This window comes from Thrips palmi, unplaced genomic scaffold, assembly GCF_012932325.1.
Source record: "Thrips palmi isolate BJ-2018 unplaced genomic scaffold, TpBJ-2018v1 HiC_scaffold_11, whole genome shotgun sequence".
In the NCBI taxonomy this organism is placed as follows: Eukaryota; Metazoa; Arthropoda; class Insecta; order Thysanoptera; family Thripidae; genus Thrips; species Thrips palmi.
Window position 1 is genome coordinate 7,712,464 of NW_023144622.1, and position 17,551 is coordinate 7,730,014.

At 52.0% G+C, this 17,551-nt stretch overlaps 2 protein-coding genes across 3 annotated transcripts; one reads left to right on the plus strand and one right to left on the minus strand.

The window, feature by feature from the left end:
- Positions 1 to 6,386: 6,386 nt before the first annotated feature.
- LOC117639328 (glycine receptor subunit alpha-2) lies at positions 6,387 to 10,340 on the plus strand. Of its 2 annotated transcripts, none has more exons than XM_034374886.1 (9): positions 6,387 to 6,511; positions 6,970 to 7,111; positions 7,203 to 7,285; positions 7,366 to 7,509; positions 7,821 to 7,903; positions 8,382 to 8,516; positions 8,690 to 8,951; positions 9,236 to 9,362; positions 9,848 to 10,340. In XM_034374886.1, exons 1-9 carry the CDS (start codon positions 6,387 to 6,389, stop codon positions 10,061 to 10,063), a joined length of 1,317 nt encoding a protein of 438 aa, XP_034230777.1. In that variant the 3' UTR covers positions 10,064 to 10,340. The 2 variants fall into 2 exon arrangements, with proteins under 2 accessions (XP_034230777.1, XP_034230778.1); XM_034374887.1 differs by having other exon boundaries at positions 9,851 to 10,340.
- Positions 10,341 to 11,811: 1,471 nt separating this feature from the next.
- On the minus strand, positions 11,812 to 17,499 carry LOC117639308 (leucine-rich repeats and immunoglobulin-like domains protein 1). Its single transcript, XM_034374848.1, has 11 exons — positions 17,133 to 17,499; positions 16,766 to 16,837; positions 16,592 to 16,666; positions 16,365 to 16,508; positions 15,686 to 16,261; positions 15,189 to 15,577; positions 14,788 to 15,108; positions 14,418 to 14,699; positions 14,062 to 14,337; positions 13,630 to 13,977; positions 11,812 to 13,547 (listed from the first exon to the last, which is right to left on the minus strand). The coding sequence occupies exons 1-11, from the start codon at positions 17,300 to 17,302 to the stop codon at positions 13,249 to 13,251; spliced, it is 2,952 nt and encodes a 983-aa protein (XP_034230739.1). The 5' UTR covers positions 17,303 to 17,499; the 3' UTR covers positions 11,812 to 13,248.
- Positions 17,500 to 17,551: the final 52 nt, after the last annotated feature.

A 17,551-nucleotide genomic window follows, 5' to 3' on the forward strand; every position in this document is an offset into this window, starting at 1 on the left:
CCCGGTCCTCCCGCCGACCCTGCCCGCGGACCCCGTGCGAAGTTGTCCAGCCGTCCGACCAGTGCCCCGGCCGCGCGGCCTGGTGCACGCGGGGCCCCCAGTGCGTCACTCTCTGGATACGGCCTGCCCCCGCTGGGGCGTCCGCGTCGACGTCGTCTAGCAGCTTCGCTCTCCTCCGCCACCTCGGCCGGCGCAGCCAGCAACCCGACGGGGAAGTCCACAAGTAAGTGGAGACGCTTGCCGTCCTCGTTGTCACTGCCTCGGCTCCACGCCGCACAGTGGGCCAGAAGGCCGGTGGGGGCGGCCGAAACTCTAGACGCGTTTCGCGCTTCAAAGTCGCTAAACCGAGCGTGTGACCCCGCGAATGGATTCCTCGTTCGGAGAGCAATCCATCGGTGGGGTCACACGATCGGTTCGAGTCTCATTTAGCGACTCTGGAGCTCAAAACGCGTCTAGAGTGTTGGCCGCCTCCACCGGTGTTCTGGCCCACTGTGCGCCGCACGGCCGGACGCCGAGGAGACTTGAATCGAGGTGTGGACGGACCAGCCAGGGGCAGCCAGAGGCGTCTCCGCGGCTCGAAGATTCAGGCCGTTCCCGAACAGCGCTCTGTCTCACTCGCACCCCCACGGGACGCCCCACGAGTGCGAGAGAGACAGAGCGACGGGAGCGCACTGCGGAGCACAGTGGGCCAGAAGACCGGTGGAGGCGGCCAAAACTCTTGACGCGTTTTGAGCTTCATCTTCGCTACACAGGCCTCGAACCGAACGTGTGACCCCACCAATGGATTCGTCGTTAGGAGAGCAATCCATTGGTGGGGTCACACGTTCGGTTCGAGTCCCATTTGGCGACTCTGGAGCTCAAAACGCGTCTAGAGTTTTGGCCGCCTCCACCGGTCTTCTGGCCCACTGTGCGGAGTCGGCCTGTCGGCCTGCACGCGGCGGGTGGTGAGTGGTGCGGCCGCGTGTTGTCGCCTTAACTTTTTCCCCTTTGTGCAATGTGATTTCTTGTTTCTCGTGCTCCCTCTGACGGAGACACACTCGCGGACGCGCGTTTGCCGTCTCACTCGCTCCACCCGTCCCCTTTGGCTGCCATGGCCGTGCCGACTGCAACGACATCAACGCACTCACCCTGGCCCCGCCGCCCCGCCGCGCCCGGAAGCCTCAGCCCACACTCAGAAAAAAAAAGTCGTGAAACTGCGTGGAACTTACTGGGAGCCAGGGCAATTTCCTTCACCGTGAGGTACATTATGCTTGTTACTAGAAAAATTCCCCTCTCTCGAGGAAATTGGCCTTCTTTCTTTTCGAGCCTCGCGGTAGGTCGGTCAGCAGAGCTAAACATAAAACCGGCAAAACGTATTATTCGGCCGCTAAAAACCACGTGTGCCCCTTTTCTAAACTAGGAACCGCGCTGTCGTTAGCGTAGGTAAAGTTGTTGCCGCTTTTTTTTTGGGGGGGGGGCGCCCTTGCGGTGTGGTTTCCCTAACCTCCTTCAAGAAAGGTTGTAATGAGGCCGGGCCAGGCCGGAGTCTTGGCGGATGCTCCCCGCCGTGTCCAATTCCTGCTCAGCCGCCCGTTCCTCCTCCTGGAGGTGCTCCTGGTCCTCCCCCCGCCGACCGTCTCTCCCGCACCCCGACGGGCCCAAACGGGCCGCCCCGCGAGTGCGAGAGAGACGGAGCGCGGCGGCGCTGGAGTCGCTCGTCAAACCGAGGACGTCATTACTGCCCGCGAGGATTTAATCATCTCTGTCGTCGAGGACGGTCGAGGACGAGCGGGGCGACACACCTCGCTCCCTCTCACTCCCTCTCGCGTCCCCCCTCCCTTCCCCTCCCCCCACCCCCTCCCGCCCGGCTAATAAGACCGACGTGTTGACACAGCCGTTGTTAAACTGCAGAGGCGATTCCGCTACCCGTCTCTCTCGCACGCCAACGGGACGCCCCATGGGTGCGAGAGAGACAGAGCGACGGGAGCGCTGTCCGAATGCAGCCCACTGCCTGCGGTACGAAGCCACTGCAAATAAACTGCCGGCCCTGCGGATAATGGGCGCACGCAGTGTTCAGAGATCGAGAGGAAGGACGCTCTGTCTCTCTCGCACTCATGGGGCGTGCCGTAGGAGTGCGAGAGAGACACAGTACAATTTGCGAGATTTCAATCAGTGGCATAGGCCCCTGGAATATTTAGCTATGTTTTGACACTAATATCAACTTGAATAATTCGGTTCGAGGTCTGTAAAGCCCCGGAGGGCCGGAGGGAGGGGGGGGGGCCGCGGCGCGGGGAAGGGGTGCTGGGGGCTGTTGAAAAGTGCTGTGTCCACCAAAAGTGTGTCAAGAGCCTTCCGCCTAGGTACTTCCCCGGACGGCGACTGCCATGGTGTGACGTCTCGAGCCGGGTCGCCGGGGCGTCACCAGGGCGACGCCGAGCGACCGAGCGTGACCAGGGCGACGCCGAGTGTCACCAGGGCGACGCCGAGCGACTGAGCGACACCAGGGCGACGCCAAGTGACTCCGAGCGTCACCAGAGCGACGCCGAGTGTCACCAGGGCGACGCCGAGTGACGCCGAGTGTCACCAGGGCGACGCCGAGCGACTCCGAGCGTCACCAGAGCGACGCCGAGTGTCACCAGGGCGACGCCGAGCGACTCCGAGCGTCACCAGAGCGACGCCGAGTGTCACCAGGGCGACGCCGAGTGACGCCGAGCGACACCAGGGCGACGCCGAGCGACACCAGGGCCGGGCAGACCGGGCATGGGGCTCATGGCGCCCCCAGTGGGGCTGCCCCTCCAGTGACTTGAACGACTGGGCCCGCTTGGCTCGTCTCGGCGTGGCGCGGCCGGCCCGTGGTACCCACTGGATCCGCCCGCCGCCCCTCGGAGGGCGCCTCGCACAAGGTAAGCCGCACCACCACACCATTACCCTAATTGGTACCGCTGTTCTCGTCTCTCGCTTTTCGTTTTTCTTCTCCCTATGGTTCGGGGTTTCGCTCCCCCTTTGGAGCGCGGGTTCGCTCTAACGAGGTTCGCGCGGTTTTGAACTCGTCGAGGGGAGATTATGGTGTGGCTTGCGTGCCCAAGGGCGAGTAGGCGGTGTTACCGCACGCCGCTGGACGCGCTGACAGCGGTGCCGTTGATGATTAGAGAAAACATGTGTCGCGGCAGGTGTGGTGCCCACAGTGGTGCCCACAGTGGCGCCCCCTTGGAATCAGACCGTAAAAATGACCTCCCGGCTTTCACTCGCGGCACTCGGCTTTCGAACTGGGCTTCTCTCAAGCTTTCGAGGGAGTTTGAGCACGCCTCGACGAGCACCAAAGCCTGTATCTGCACATTAGGTTGAAAAGGCTGCACCCCAAAGTGAAACAAAAAAACATGGACGCAAAAAAGTTTTTGTTTGTTTTTTATGCTCTTTATTTTTCGGTTTCCTTTCCTCTCCCTGTTTTTGCCGTTTGATATGGGAGTCGCCGCGCCTGGCCGCCAGACGCCGACCTCGGCAATGTCAGCAGGCTGATTCCCAGAGTCGGTTCCGTCGCTCTGTCTCTCTCGCACCTGTACGGAACGCCCCATGAGTGCGAGAGAGACCGAGCGGAATCAGTCTAGTGGGAAGCTTCTCAATCGGATCATCCTTGCATCCCTGCCCCGATGACTCGCGCTGTGCCGCGGGGCGGAACCAGACGAGGGAAAATGACAGGCTGTCTCTTTTTCGAACCCACACGGGACGCCCCATGAGTGCGAGAGAGACAGAGCGATGAAAACGACTCCCGGAGTCAGTCTGCTGGACGTAATCGCTCCCACCGCCGCATCGGCGTGCGTACACTGTAACGCCGTGCCGTGCCGCACGTTTCTCGCGAGTATTCGAAGCCGTTCGCCACCACACTTGGCTTTGAAGGGCGCGGCAGGCCTCTGAGGCAGGGGCAGCCAGGGGCAGCGGGCAAGGCCCTGCTGCAGGGCTGCTTCCCAAGCGCACCCTGTCTCTCTCGCGCCACTGCGGCACACTCCGTGAGTGCGAGAGAGACAGAGCGACGAAAGCGACTTTCGGAGTCGGCGTGCGGGGTGCGCTGGAGACTGGAGACTCCAGCCTGGAGTGGATCATGCCTTATCTGGGGCCGGGGGAGTGTATCGCTCTCACCGCGAGCCGGGTGCCGGCAGGCCGACGGCAGGCCGACGGCGTCGTCCACCGTCACTGGCATGGCTGCCACCCCGCACAACCTGATGCCCTCCACGGCCCTGGCGGCGCGGCGGCGCGGCGGTCGGATTCAATCAAAGAGACCCCAGGGGCCGGCACGGCATGCAGCGAGGCAGCCAGGCAGAGCCGCACTCCACGCCACAGAGGCGGCATGCCGCAGCGGCGTCCCAGCAGACTGACTCTGAGAGTCGTTTTCGTCGCTCTGTCTCTCTCGCACTCGTACAGGCGACTCTGAGTCTCCTGCGTGGTGGAGCGCCCCGCCCCGCCCCGCCCCGCCTCGCCTCGCGGCTTCCTCCCCCGGCCTTTCTTTCCTTCGATGCACTTGACCCTCGCGCAGCTCGTGCAGTGTGTGTGCAGACGCGAGACACGACCCCCAGCATCTCGTGGTGCGCGCCGAGCCGCACCCCGCCGCACCCCGCCGCACCCCGCCCGCTTTCTCTTTTATGCCCGACTCTCACTGCGACTGGCAGACAGGCAGCGGTCTTGATCGGCGCTATAATTATCGACTCTTTTGTCCGAGGAGGAGAGGGGAGGGGAAGGGAAGGAGGGGAGGGGAGGGGGTGGCCGCAAAGAGGTGGAGACTGTGTCGGTTGCGGCACGCTGCACCCTTCTTACAAGATACACCGGTAACCAACGAATGTGACGACATTCTCGTTCGTATGTGAGTTTTGTCACGTTCGTTTGAATATGATGTCACATTCGTTTGAATGTTGATCAACATACAAACGAATGTGACACCCTACTTAAACGGCCGAGTCACGTAACGAATGTGACAAAATTCACACTGCAACGAATATGACGTCACATTCGTTGTCTACCAGTGTAGACCTCCTGGACGGTAGGCAACACACGCGCCACGTTTCCACCAAAAGTAGGCGAAAGCACCGCTCTACCCCCTCCCTGGAATGTCCTGGAATGTCCTGGAATTTCCTGGATCCGCGCCCGAAGTAAGCAGATCAACCCGCGGCGGCGAGACGAAGGTATTATTCCCCGTAACTCACCGCTCCTCGTGGATTGCGCGCCATTCGCGGGTCGCGGGTCACGCCACCGTAAATTCAGCTAATCTCGAGGACCGCGGCTGCGCGGCTGCGAGCCTGCGAAGCCCGCGAGGTGCAAATCGCGGAGGGATTCAAACTTTCGCTGAAGAGGAGTAGAGGGGGAGAGGGGGCTCGACGCTGGGGATGTGTGGGAGGAGGACGACGCTGGGGGAGGGGGAGGGGGCACTCCAGAGTCCTTCACACGCCGATAGAAATCCTTGCTAACAACGGAGCAGGCAGGAGTGAAGTCGGACAAGCGAGTAAGACGGGGAGGGTGAGGGTGGCGGTGGGTGGGGGCTTTTGCTCTCGCTCGCTCTCGCCAGCCCTCACTGCCCGGGACGGTCGGGACGCCCGGGACGCCGACGACGTGCTCAGAGCCTCTGTTCCAGCCCTGCCTCGCCTAGGGGCGCCGCGCCTCCACCGCCCCGCCCCGCCCCGCCCCACTACCCCGCCAGGCAGAGACTTAGTGCCCACACAGCGCTGCCCGACATTGCATTTCCTGGAAGGGAGAGAGAGAGAGAGAGAGAGAGAGAGAGAGAGAGAGAGAGAGAGAGAGAGAGAGAGAGAGAGAGAGAGAGAGAGAGAGAGAGAGAGAGAGAGAGAGAGAGAGAGAGAGAGAAATTATCGATGCAAGACCAGCTGTGCAGTGCACCGAGCAGACCGTCCAGCCGGTGTTCGTGGAGTCCATGTCATAAGGCGACGCCAGTGGTCAGAATTTTTTGGGGGAGGGGCGTCTAGAGGCTTCTCCGGGTTGGATTTTCCAGGCCGAACAAAAATATATACCTTTTTTTATCTGGGTGGTCCTGGAAAACCCGCACTCTGTTTCGTTTTGCTGAGTTTTGTGTCACCTCGCGAAATCAAAGTTGCGGAGAGTGTACCCGGGCGGGACCGCAGTCACTCGAGCAACTTTCCTGCTGAGCGGGGATGCAGCATCAGACTCATTCCGCGATTCGTTGTCGTCGCGCTGTCTCTCTCGCACTCATTGGGCGTCCCGTAGGTGCGAGAGAGACAGCGCGCGGAACGGAGTGTGCTGGACGCGGTGGTTCTTCTCCTTGTTGCAGGTCGTGGCGGGGCGAACAGCCGCCCTGACAGGGCCCCCGCGGCCCCCGGCCCGGCCTCTGCCCTGCCCCGCCGCCCCGACGGCCCCGTCGTCCCCGCCCCGCGCCTAGCAGACCTCGGATGCCCAGGAGGCCCAGGATGACGTGCTTGCTGACGCTGCGCGGGCTGGGCGCCGCCCTGGCCCTGCTGCTGGCCGTCCTGCAGGCCCTCATGCTGGCCACGCCGGGAGGCGCGGAGTACCAGCAGTGAGTGTCGTCGCTCTGTCTCTCTCGCACTCGTTTGGGAATCCGTCTTTTGTGGAAACTGGCTCGAGCCCTGCAGCCCGGCTGGGTAGGCAATGTCCACCGTGCGGCGTACCGCTGTGTGCCGGGTTGCCTACCCCGCGTTCCGCGGGCGCTCGGAGCCAAGAACGAGCCAGTCGCTCTGTCGCTGTCTCTGTCGCACTCGCGGGACGTTCCGAGGGTGCGAGAGGGGCAGAGTGGTTGACGGCGTGCTGTTGCACACTCTAAATGTTGTACAGTGAAGATTCTCCATGTTATGGTGAAAATGTTCCATATTATGGTGGTGCAGCTGACTTCGTAACATACCACTGAGAATTCACTGTACCTTATAGAGATTTTGACAAATTTCGTTGGTATTATGGAGAAAATCTCTACCGTATTATGTTGGTGCAGCCCTTCACCGTGAGACATTTACTGTGCAGGAGCCTCATGTTCAGCGACATCCTCCCGGAGAACCCCAAGCTCTACGACAAGATGCGGCCCCCCAAGAAGGACGGCGGCCCCACGGTCGTCTACTTCCACGTCACCGTCATGGGGCTCGACTCCATCGACGAGAACTCGATGGTGGGGACGCGACGTTCGTTTTACAGATAGTTGGTGTTTTTTGACATTGTACTTTATGGATGACTAACGTGTTTATCGCTATTGTTGACAGACGTACGCTGCAGACATTTTCTTCGCTCAAACTTGGAAAGACCACCGACTGCGGTTACCTGAAAACATGACGTCAGAATATAGGTAAAGCGCGCTAAGGTTGTATGGTGTTCTCTGGCTTTCCCTTCCACGCGGCTTTCACCGTCCGTCCCTCTGCTCGGCAGGTTATTAGAAGTAGACTGGTTGAAGAACATGTGGAGACCGGACTCGTTCTTCAAGAACGCCAAGGCCGTCACGTTCCAGACCATGACCATCCCCAACCACTACATGTGGCTCTACAAGGACAAGACCATCCTCTACATGGTCAAGTGAGTGTCGCCCTCGGTCGCCCTCCACCCCCGCACAGCGGGCCAGAAGACAGGTGGAGGTGGTCAAAATCCTGGACGGGGTTTGAGCTCAGCGTCGCTGAATGGGACTCGAATCGAACGTGTGACCCCACCAATGGATTGCTCTCCGAACGAGGAATCCATTGGTGGGGTCACACGTTCGGTTCGAGTCCCATTTAGCGACTCTGGGGCTCAAAACGCGTCCGGGATTTTGGCCGCCGCCACCGGTCTTGTGGCCCACTGTGCCGTACGCCGACTCACGGCCCCGTTCTCAAAATGTTTCCCTTCCGCAGGCTGACGCTCACGCTCTCGTGCGCCATGAACTTCATGATCTACCCGCACGACACGCAAGAGTGCAAATTGCAGATGGAGAGCCGTGAGTACACTCGTCGCATTTTGAGTCTTCAGTCGCCTAGAAAGGGAAGCGGCAAGCGCGAAGCGAGGGGCGGGGAAATTGTTGCAACAGCCGCGCGTTTCCCCCTCGAGAGACGACGGTGAAGAGGTCTGTGACAAAACCAAGAGAGGGCGGGGCGGGGCGGGGCGGGGCGGGGCGCCACGGCCGAGCAGAGGGCCGCCGAGGGCCGCCCCACACTCCCAACTCCTCGTGGCCCCGGTGCCCCTTTGCCCTTTTCATAAAGCTTTAGCAGTAACAACTTGAGGTAACAAGCTACGTTCACGACACTTGGCCTCCCGGAGGCTGCTCCCACTTCGTCAGCAAATTACATCCTCGTCCCGGTCACAGAGTCACAGAGGCAGAGCCGCAGGTCGACAGACGGAAATGAAAACATTTGGCGCTATTTTTGTTGCTGTTGTTTGACGTGACGTCATTGATGTTGTTGTCGTCTGCTTGGCAGTGTCGCACACCACGGACGACATGGTGTTCCAGTGGGACCCCGACGTGCCGCTGGTCGTGGACGAGAACATCGAGCTCCCCCAGCTGCAGCTCGTCAAGAACAACACCGCCGACTGCACCCAGGTGTACTCCACAGGTCTGTCTCTTTCGCACGACGACGCGGCGCCCCGGCTTCGTGGCGAATTATTTCCAGGCGAGCGCTTCCGAAGAGTCGCTCTGTCTCTGTCGCGCTCCTAAGGGGCGCCCGTGAGTGCGACAGAGACAGAGCGACGTCCGCCGCTGACGCTGACGCGCGCTGACGTGTTGCAGGCAACTTCACGTGCCTCGAGGTGGTGTTTGTGCTCAAGCGGCGACTGGGCTACTACCTCTTCCACACCTACATCCCCACCTGCCTGATAGTCATCATGTCCTGGGTGTCCTTCTGGATCAAGCCGGAGGCGGCGCCGGCCAGGGTCACCCTGGGCGTCACGTCGCTGCTGACGCTGTCCACGCAGCACGCCAAGTCGCAGGCCTCGCTGCCGCCCGTGTCCTACCTCAAGGCGGTGGACGCCTTCATGTCGGCCTGCACTGTGTGAGTGCACTGTACACGCCGCCCTGACGCATAATAGAGTAATTGCCACTGTGCCCCTTATCCTCCCTCTCTCTCCTCGTCACGCTCTCCCACCCTTTTCCTCCTTGAGGGCGGCTGGGCCTAGCCAGCAGACTGATTCCGAGAGTCGTTTTCGCTGCTCTGCCTCTCTCACACCTACACGGGTCGCCCCATGAGGGCGAGAGCGACAGGGCGACGAAAACGGCTCTCAGTCTGCCACCTCCCCAGCCCCGGGCCATCATTAGCGCATGTGTCATGTGACCCAGATTCGTGTTCATGGCGCTCATGGAGTACTGCCTCGTCAACATCGTGCTTGGTGACTCGGACGCACCCAAGCCGCCGCCCGACCCGAACAAGCAGGACAAGGACAAGATCTTCGACTTGGCCGCCAAGGTACGCCGTCCCGTGGCGCCTTGCCCAAAATCACCAGCATGCACCAGTGGGTTGCCAACCTCGTGCAGGCCTGCCAACGAGGCAATATCGGGGCATTGCTCCCGAAAAGTTGTCTCGAAGGCAGGCTGCGGCCGGCACCGGTGCATCGGCAGCACTGTGGAGGGGCCTAGCCTCCCACAGTGGGCCAGAAGACCGGTGGCGGCGGCCAAAACTCTAGACGCGTTTTGAGCTCCAGAGTCACTAAACAGGCCTCGAACCGAACGTGTGACCCCACCAATGGATTCCTCGTTCTGAGAGCAATCCATTGGTGGGGTCACACGTTCGGTTCGAGGCCTGTTTAGTGACTCTGGAGCTCAAAACGCGTCTAGAGTTTTGGCCGCCGCCACCGGTCTTCTGGCCCACTGTGCCTCCCCAAGTGTTGCCTGGCGCTTTTCAGCCCGCCCACTGCTAGAGTCCTGAGTCTTTGAGTGCGCTCGTTTGCCCAGGAGAACGCGCGCCTGCTGCACGGCCACGGGCACGGCCACGGCCACGGCCACGCCCACACCCACGTGCCGGTGCCGCCGCCGCCGCCGAGGCCCAGCCCGGCCCAGCGCGCCCGGATGCAGGCCCTCAACATCGACCGCTTCTCCAGGGTCTTCTTCCCGCTGCTCTTCTTCGTCCTCAACTGCACCTACTGGATCATGTTTGCCCGCTACCTATAGCGTGCTATACCGTGCTATTGCGCCCGACCACACATCAGCGACGTCCACGCCGTCACTACTGCCGGCTCCGCTTCCGGTCGCGCACTTCCGGTGCTTCCGGTTCCGGGAGCGTGCGGGACGACCTGGGAGAGGCGGAACGGTGTGGGTGCCACTCGCAGTGGCGCAGCCTGCAGCCCGGCGGTGCGCCACGCCATGGCCACGCAGTGGCATCCTCTCTAGTCTAGAGCCCTATAACAGTGTAGGGCTTTTTCTCAGACAAGCCGGGTGGGTGGGCACGACTGGCGGGCAAAAGGGCGCGTGGCGGGCTGCCCACCCGGGACATGGCGGGCGCCAGCCACGCTGGCCTGGGGGCCTGGGGGCCTGGGGGCCTTGGGGGCTCCGCGGGCACCACACCGGCAAGGCTCGGCAGGGAGGCCCCCGTGTGTCGCCAGGCACGGCAGTTTTGAATGTAATGAACGACAAGTGATGGATTGGATTATGAGATTCACTGACCGTGTGATAGCCACTTCTAGGATTCGTATCTCAAATGCCTTCATGTTGTTGTTTTTCAGTAGAGGAGGATGAAATTAGTTTATTTCCCCTTTTTCACCAAACATTTGGCTTCTTCCAAGTTAAACTTTATTGTCCGTTTGGTAGGATCAGGAGAATATTTTAAGTTTAGGGAGCAATGTTATAGTTATTCCATGATAATTAGGCATCAAATTTATTGTCTCCACGACATGAGAAATTCCGTCGAATGCAGTTCAAGTTTTCTCGTTTTGCTCAGCAAGCCGCACACTGTAATTACACAGTAGTTTACTTATCTTAATTCATAATGTTTTTGAGAAAGCCATCCAAATTTCAACTTTGATTCAAAACATTGTGTTGTTGTTTAGTCTTTGGTTTCATATTTTTATCTAGGATTGAAAAATGTTTTCACAGTCTAAATAAAATGATAGAGTATTGGATTGGGTGTTTCAGATTTCTTGTACTGCAGCTTGTTGCAGTGGAGGATCTGGGGAAGCACCCTGAGGCAGCAGGGTTGCGTCTGAAGCACCATATTCAGGGTTAATTAATCCTGCCGTAATCAGTGTAAAAAATTTTACTCATAAAAACAGCATAAATTCCAATGTTTTTGTGCATTCCTTTCCCTCTGAGGTGTGTAGTCGTGCTGTTTCCAGCTTTGAGCATTCTATATTAGGAAACTTAATTTAAAAGTTGTTAAATTTTATTTCTTTTCCTTATCGGTTCATTGTTTGTTTTCATACTTTTTGTTAATTTATATTGTGATAAAACTTGTTGAGGCTCCACCATCTAAATGCCAGAAGCGCAAGTCTCACTGCTACAGCAGTTACTATACCACACATGAAATAAATAAATTTAAATTACTGGATAAAATGCTTGAGTTTATGAGAGTTAAGGGTGTATGTGAGATAGAAAATTGTTAGAATAGTACACCATAGAACAAATTGAGAGACCACAAGGAAGCGTGCACATACCAGATGCTTTGCCCCAATTTGAAATGGCTACATTGAAATTGTTCATAGCAGTGGAAAGAATACTTTTGTAGATACTAGTTGAGAATATTTAAATAAATCACTAAAACCCGACAGTTAAAGGTGATGTGATTGCCCACCTAAGTCCAGATTAAGGTTTGAACAATAAATTCAAATTTATTATGTAATTTGCATTTATTTCACTCAAGAGCAACATTACAGCCACAATAACACTGAGAATACTGAGACTTTCAATGGAGTAACAAAGGTAAATTCATTGGTAGAAAAACATGTTTATTTCAATCAAAAAGGCTTAAGACACTGCAGGCAACATTGTTTACCGATAAGTACACAGACAAATTTCAAAATAAGTCTGGGTAAACTCTGAAACATCTTTAGTTAAATAAGAAAATAGGCTCATTCTGTAAAATCCAAAAGACGATACTGGCCCCTAAGGAGAGTTTAATGTTTTCATTACTCTTACATTAATTAATTTGGTTAACAAATGTGTCACAACTATTTACCACAGCTGTTACAATCATCAGACCGATCTTTTAAGATAAAGCCATAAACAATATAGTCATGGTTTCAGTTCAAATTTTGAAGTAGATTACTACTTAATACACTTCAGTGGGCTATGAAGTGGAACAGTTAAGCCTTTGGGGCTTCATTAGATGACAGTGTCAGTACGGTCGTACATAGTTCTTTGGAGACAAAAACTGAGTATATAATACTGACAGTTAACATGTATTATTGTCAGTCAGGTTAACAAAATCCCCCTAAAAACTAATAATTCGCAAAAAGATTTACAAAATTTTAACAGTGTAACTACACAGTGGAATGATTAACAATGCACTTTTTTTAGAAAAAGGCTACCTAAAATAGTACACCCAGGCATTCAATCCTCAGTAAAACAAACCGCAAGCATTGTTAAGCATCATTACCTTTTTCATAATATTAGGGTCATATCAAACACGAGAAAATAGTAATTTGTAACACACTTGAAAATAAAGGCATTAAGCAAGTGGTACATTTGAGCTCATCTGCAAAGAGCCTCATTCATGTAAATAGGAACAAAAAACTGATTACTTCACATTTCATCAAGCAAAAAGATAGAGGAAAAGAGGCAATCAGTTCTGCACTTACAATAGCGTCATCTGAACAATATGAACTTTTTTTTCCAAAATTTTGGAAAGCACAGACTTTGCAGGCACATCAAAACTTAAGTTCAGTCAATATAATCAGTCTTGTCAAAGCTATCTAGCTGCAGCATTTAAGGCAGAAATTTATCTGTCAATGCCTTTTAGTCAAGACAAAATAAACAAAACATTAATACATTTATACATGAGTAAATACATACAAAAATGTAAATATTACAATGGTACATACAGACTTAGGAACATTATCAGTGCTTCAAACAATACATAACCCTCTGCTCCACAAAAACAACTCACCATAAGTCTCAAAGCGAGGATAAACACATTTCTAAGCAACTTATCACATAATATCACATTCATAACAAAGGTATAATACTAACAGCTGTCTTTGTATCAACCACAGATTGAAGAGAAGTATGGCAAATACTTCTATCCAAAAGAAATTTTAGAAGACCTCGCTTTACAAAAGTTATTAAAAACGATGAGACTTGTAAATACTGACAAAAATAACGAAAAAAGAGGTGGTAAAAAAATGGAGAAGTTGGACTCAACTCTACACTTCCTGAGGTGGTGGCGGAGCAGAGGGGCCCAAGGGCAAACAGTGATAGCTTGTGGGTCTTGGGGCATGCACTGTTGCAGTTTGATTACTCATACTAAGTCTATAACACCTATCATGGTTTGTTCTTCTTTGACGGTTAGGATGCTTAACACTTGCCACATAGGGAGGAGCCTTTACAGGCGACCTCGCAGGACCAACTAATCTTTGGACTGCTGGACTTGTATTGTCAACATCAGAAGAGTCCCCATCACAATCATCTCCTGCCTCTGAGCTTCTAGCCTGTAGCAATGATTCTGAAAAAGAAAAGGGAAAACCCATGATAATAAAGCTACATGCTACATTTCTCATTGAACATTAAAGGGAGAAGTGTTGTACCTGGTGGTGGTAGAAGCTCCTCATGGCTGTGACTTCTTTTGGAGTCACCTGTGCCACTGTCTTTGCTGCTTGAATGTTCGGAGTCTGTATCCACCTGATTAGCAATCTGTCCTCCAGGATGACCATAGACCAAGAGTGGAACAGGAGAGGTATCTGATGTTAACTTCAGATCTACAGTATGGGATAGTCCTACACCAGAATTGCCAGCGGGTGGTGGTGATCGAGTCATGTGTTTGCGAGTTTGATAGATAATGATGACCCACACAACTGAAGTGCACACAGCACAGCAAACTACGGCAATGACTATAATGCCAGCCATATCATCATTAATAATTAAAGATCCAGATGCTGTAAACACCAAGTTAATTAATACAAACCATACTTTGTAAAGTTTTTATATGCAGACGATTGCTGACAAGATAAGGTGTTTACCTGGAATGATTGTCAGCTTAGAATGGCCTCTTTCAGAACCAAGAGGGTTGGAAAGCTCACATTCATATCTACCAGCATCCTCAGGCTGGGTATTCCTAATGATGAGGAGTTCATCCTCTGCTGTAAAATGGTACCTGTCTGATGGTCTAAGTTCAATTCCATCTTTGCGCCATTTTAAACTTGGCCTCGGAGAACCAGTGGATAAACACTCCAAAACAACTGCCTGCCCCACACGGACCTCTTTGTTCTCCATTAACTTGAGGAATGATGGAGTCTCTGAAATAGAAATACTGATGTCAGTACAAGAAGGATGAATGCAATAGTCAGGTAGCTCAAAGCACTGAGAATAATCTCACCTAAAATTGTAAGCGATGCATTGGTGACATTAACCCCAGCATCGTTGTGGGCCATACAACTGTAAACACCCATATCAAAGGGTTTCACGTTAACAATGAAGAACACATCATCATCTGGCATGACGTGCATCCTACGTTCACGAGCAGCTGGAAAATCGTTGCCTCCATCCTTCTGCCACGACATTTTAGGTTCAGGAAGACCCTCAGCTGCACACGGCAAACGTGCTATGCTCCCTGTCTTCACTTGCAAATCTTCAGGAATCTTGGTAAACTTTGGAAAAACTGAAAATAGAAGGGTAAAATGAAGGAGGTAAATTCAACCCACTGAGGCGAACATCTCATGAACATCAATGCATATAGTGACACTTACCAACAACAGACACATTTGCTTTCCCAGAATGAGCAGACCCATAACTATTAGAGGAAAAGCATTGATAAATGCCAGCATCTCTGAGCGAAGCATTATAAATGTGGAGTTCGGATGTTTGCTCCTTGGAATCAGAGTTGATACGGAAATTGTACTTGATAGACATTCCAAGAGAGCTCTTCACTTCTATGTTATCCCTCTTCCAACGAAAAGTTATTTTTTCATCTGAAGAGGAGTTTGCACGACACTGAAGAGTAACATTAGATCCAAGAAGAACCATCTTCGACTTTGGTTCTTCAATAATGTGTGGATTTGGAATTCCATCTGAAGCAAACAAAATTGAGTTATTTAACAAAAACATCACACTGATTTTATACAAATATGCAAACCACAAAGATACATACCACATGAGAAGTTTTCAGGGGGAATATTTTTAACAGATATTCCTTGCAGTGAGTAGGGATAAGCACAAGTTGGATGAGTTTCATTTGCAAATGATTGCTTTTTAAGCCAAACTGGCAACCAACCCAAGGAACAGTCACACATTAAAGTAGAGACATTGAGAGATAGTTGAGTTAAGCTTGACATATGCAGCCATGGATTTTCTTGAATAGAGAGAAGGCTATTGTCTGCCAAATTAAGTACTCTCAAGTTGGTGACCCCATCAAATGCCAGGTAATTGATGGAGCTGATCCGGTTTTCAGCAAGACTCAAGATTTCAAGTTTAGTGAGGCTATTGAAGATTCCATTCATTTCTTCACCAGCCCAAGACAGGCTATTTCCATTCAATTCCCTGTAAGCAGAAACACATAGTTAAAGTTTCAATTAAGCTTGTAATTATGAAAGATGTGGCAAAAATGTGCAATATTAATATATTAAAAATCATAGAAAGACTGCTTACAGTTCATTAAGCTCAGGAGTGTGATTAAAAGCTCCCTCCTCTATGTAGAAAATGTGATTCACATTCAGTTTCAACCTTTGCAGCTTTGACAAATGGTTAAGTGAGTTTCTTCCAATCATCTTTATTTGATTGTGAGACAAATCAAGCTCAAGGAGATTGGAAGTAAAGCTCCAACACTCAAGATCCAGCTCTTTAACATGATTATGACTGAGATTTAGCAAATGGAGAGAGTCGAGCCCATACAGCCACGATTTAGATATGTTGGCCACATTATTATGATCCAAGAGCAGAGTGGAGATATTTTTCAATCCCCAGAACACACCATCATCCAGGTGAGCAATATTATTCCGTCTAATGCGTAATGTTGTTAGCTGAGCCAAGTCTTGAAATGTGAGACTCTCTAATGTAGTCAGTTGGTTCCGATTCAGATCAAGATTTTGCAGAGCTTTCAAGTGTTTAAATGCATCATTGGAAATGTTTTTGAGCTTATTCTTATTGATGCGCAAGTCCTGCAAGTTCGTAAGTCCTTCTAACTGTCCACCTTCCAGTCTGTGAATTCCATTATTGTTAAGGTTCCTGGAAAAATAAGCATAATGATAACATTTAAAAAACATTAAAAGAAAAAGAAAAGTATTTTCCATTCTCCTTAATCTGAGTACCGCAAAAATGAATTACTTACAATTCTTTCAAACTGGAAGTATTCGAAAAAATAGAACCAGAAAGGTGAGTGATGTAATTGTTGCTGAGATCAAGTGTTGCAAGCAAAGGCAACTTATACAAAGTTTTGGCCCCTGAAGAGGTGATGTTAATTTGGTTGTGAGACCTAGAAAAATATAAGAAGAATGATAGATTAAAATCCAGAACAAAACCAACAAGACGAGGCAAAATTCAAGAATGTCTACTTACAAAACCAAGGATGATAAATGGATCAGACTAGATGGAAGGTCAGGAATGTCACTGAATTCATTATGACTGAGTTTCCTGGATATGAAAAAAATTGAAAACAGTGAATAAATACGATGGGAAAAAAGTTTAAGGATTACATTTAGCATGACTCACACAAAATTGTAAAGTACTTACAGTTCGGTTAGGTCCACCAGATGACGTAGAGGTTCAAAGCTTTTCCCCTTCAATTTGTCAGAGCTCAGGTCACTGTGAAGAAATGAGACACATAGATGAGTATACATCGACATGGAGAATAAATCAAAGAAAAGAAAACAAAGAAGGTTGTTTGAATGGAAGATGTGCATCCGTCAAAGGATCACAAAGCAAGCTGTGATTATATCTAATAAGATTAAGGGTGCGGCACGTGAACCGTGTCAACAATATTGCATTAAAATCAAAATTATATTTTTTTAAATTGATCCCGAAAGAAGCGTTTTTGAAAGGTAAACAGTGGACAGTTAAAGGAGGGTTAGGGGTTGGGTACTTGTGCCGCAGTACTTACAGCACTTTGACCCATGACGGCACGTCCGGCGGCACTGCAAATGTAGCGTTGCTGCAGTCCATGATGTGACCAAGACAAGAACATGGTTTCACGCAATTGTTACTTTCTGCTTCACTTCCAAAAACTGAGAGTGCGAAAACAAAACAAAGAATGGGCCCGAGTAAAGCCATCTTTGACGAGGAATTCACAGTTGCACTCAATTCATGGAGCTGCTAACGGCATTATCGTCATTTAGACGACTGCATGCTGCAGACGGGCACCAGAATAGCGACTCAATAGTTCGATACAGTTTTAATTTGCCCCGAAATGAACATTTTCCTCAAGAACATGAACCCAAGCCACCATCCTGAAGTACACCCACACAGACACACACACTCACACACACAACAAAGGACACTTCCTCTTGTCCTTCTTTTTTC

Coding starts and splice junctions, on each gene's coding strand:
- LOC117639328 (XM_034374886.1), top strand. CDS start 6,387: ATGCCCAGGAGGCCCAGGATGACGTGCTTGCTGACGCTGCGCGGGCTG. Junction 7,286..7,365: donor AACATGACGTCAGAATATAG/GTAAAGCGCGCT, acceptor TCTGCTCGGCAG/GTTATTAGAAGTAGACTGGT. Junction 8,517..8,689: donor CACCCAGGTGTACTCCACAG/GTCTGTCTCTTT, acceptor GACGTGTTGCAG/GCAACTTCACGTGCCTCGAG.
- LOC117639308 (XM_034374848.1), bottom strand. CDS start 17,302: ATGGCTTTACTCGGGCCCATTCTTTGTTTTGTTTTCGCACTCTCAGTT. Junction 16,838..17,132: donor CCGTCATGGGTCAAAGTGCT/GTAAGTACTGCG, acceptor ATTTCTTCACAG/TGACCTGAGCTCTGACAAAT. Junction 14,700..14,787: donor AGCAAATGTGTCTGTTGTTG/GTAAGTGTCACT, acceptor TTCTATTTTCAG/TTTTTCCAAAGTTTACCAAG.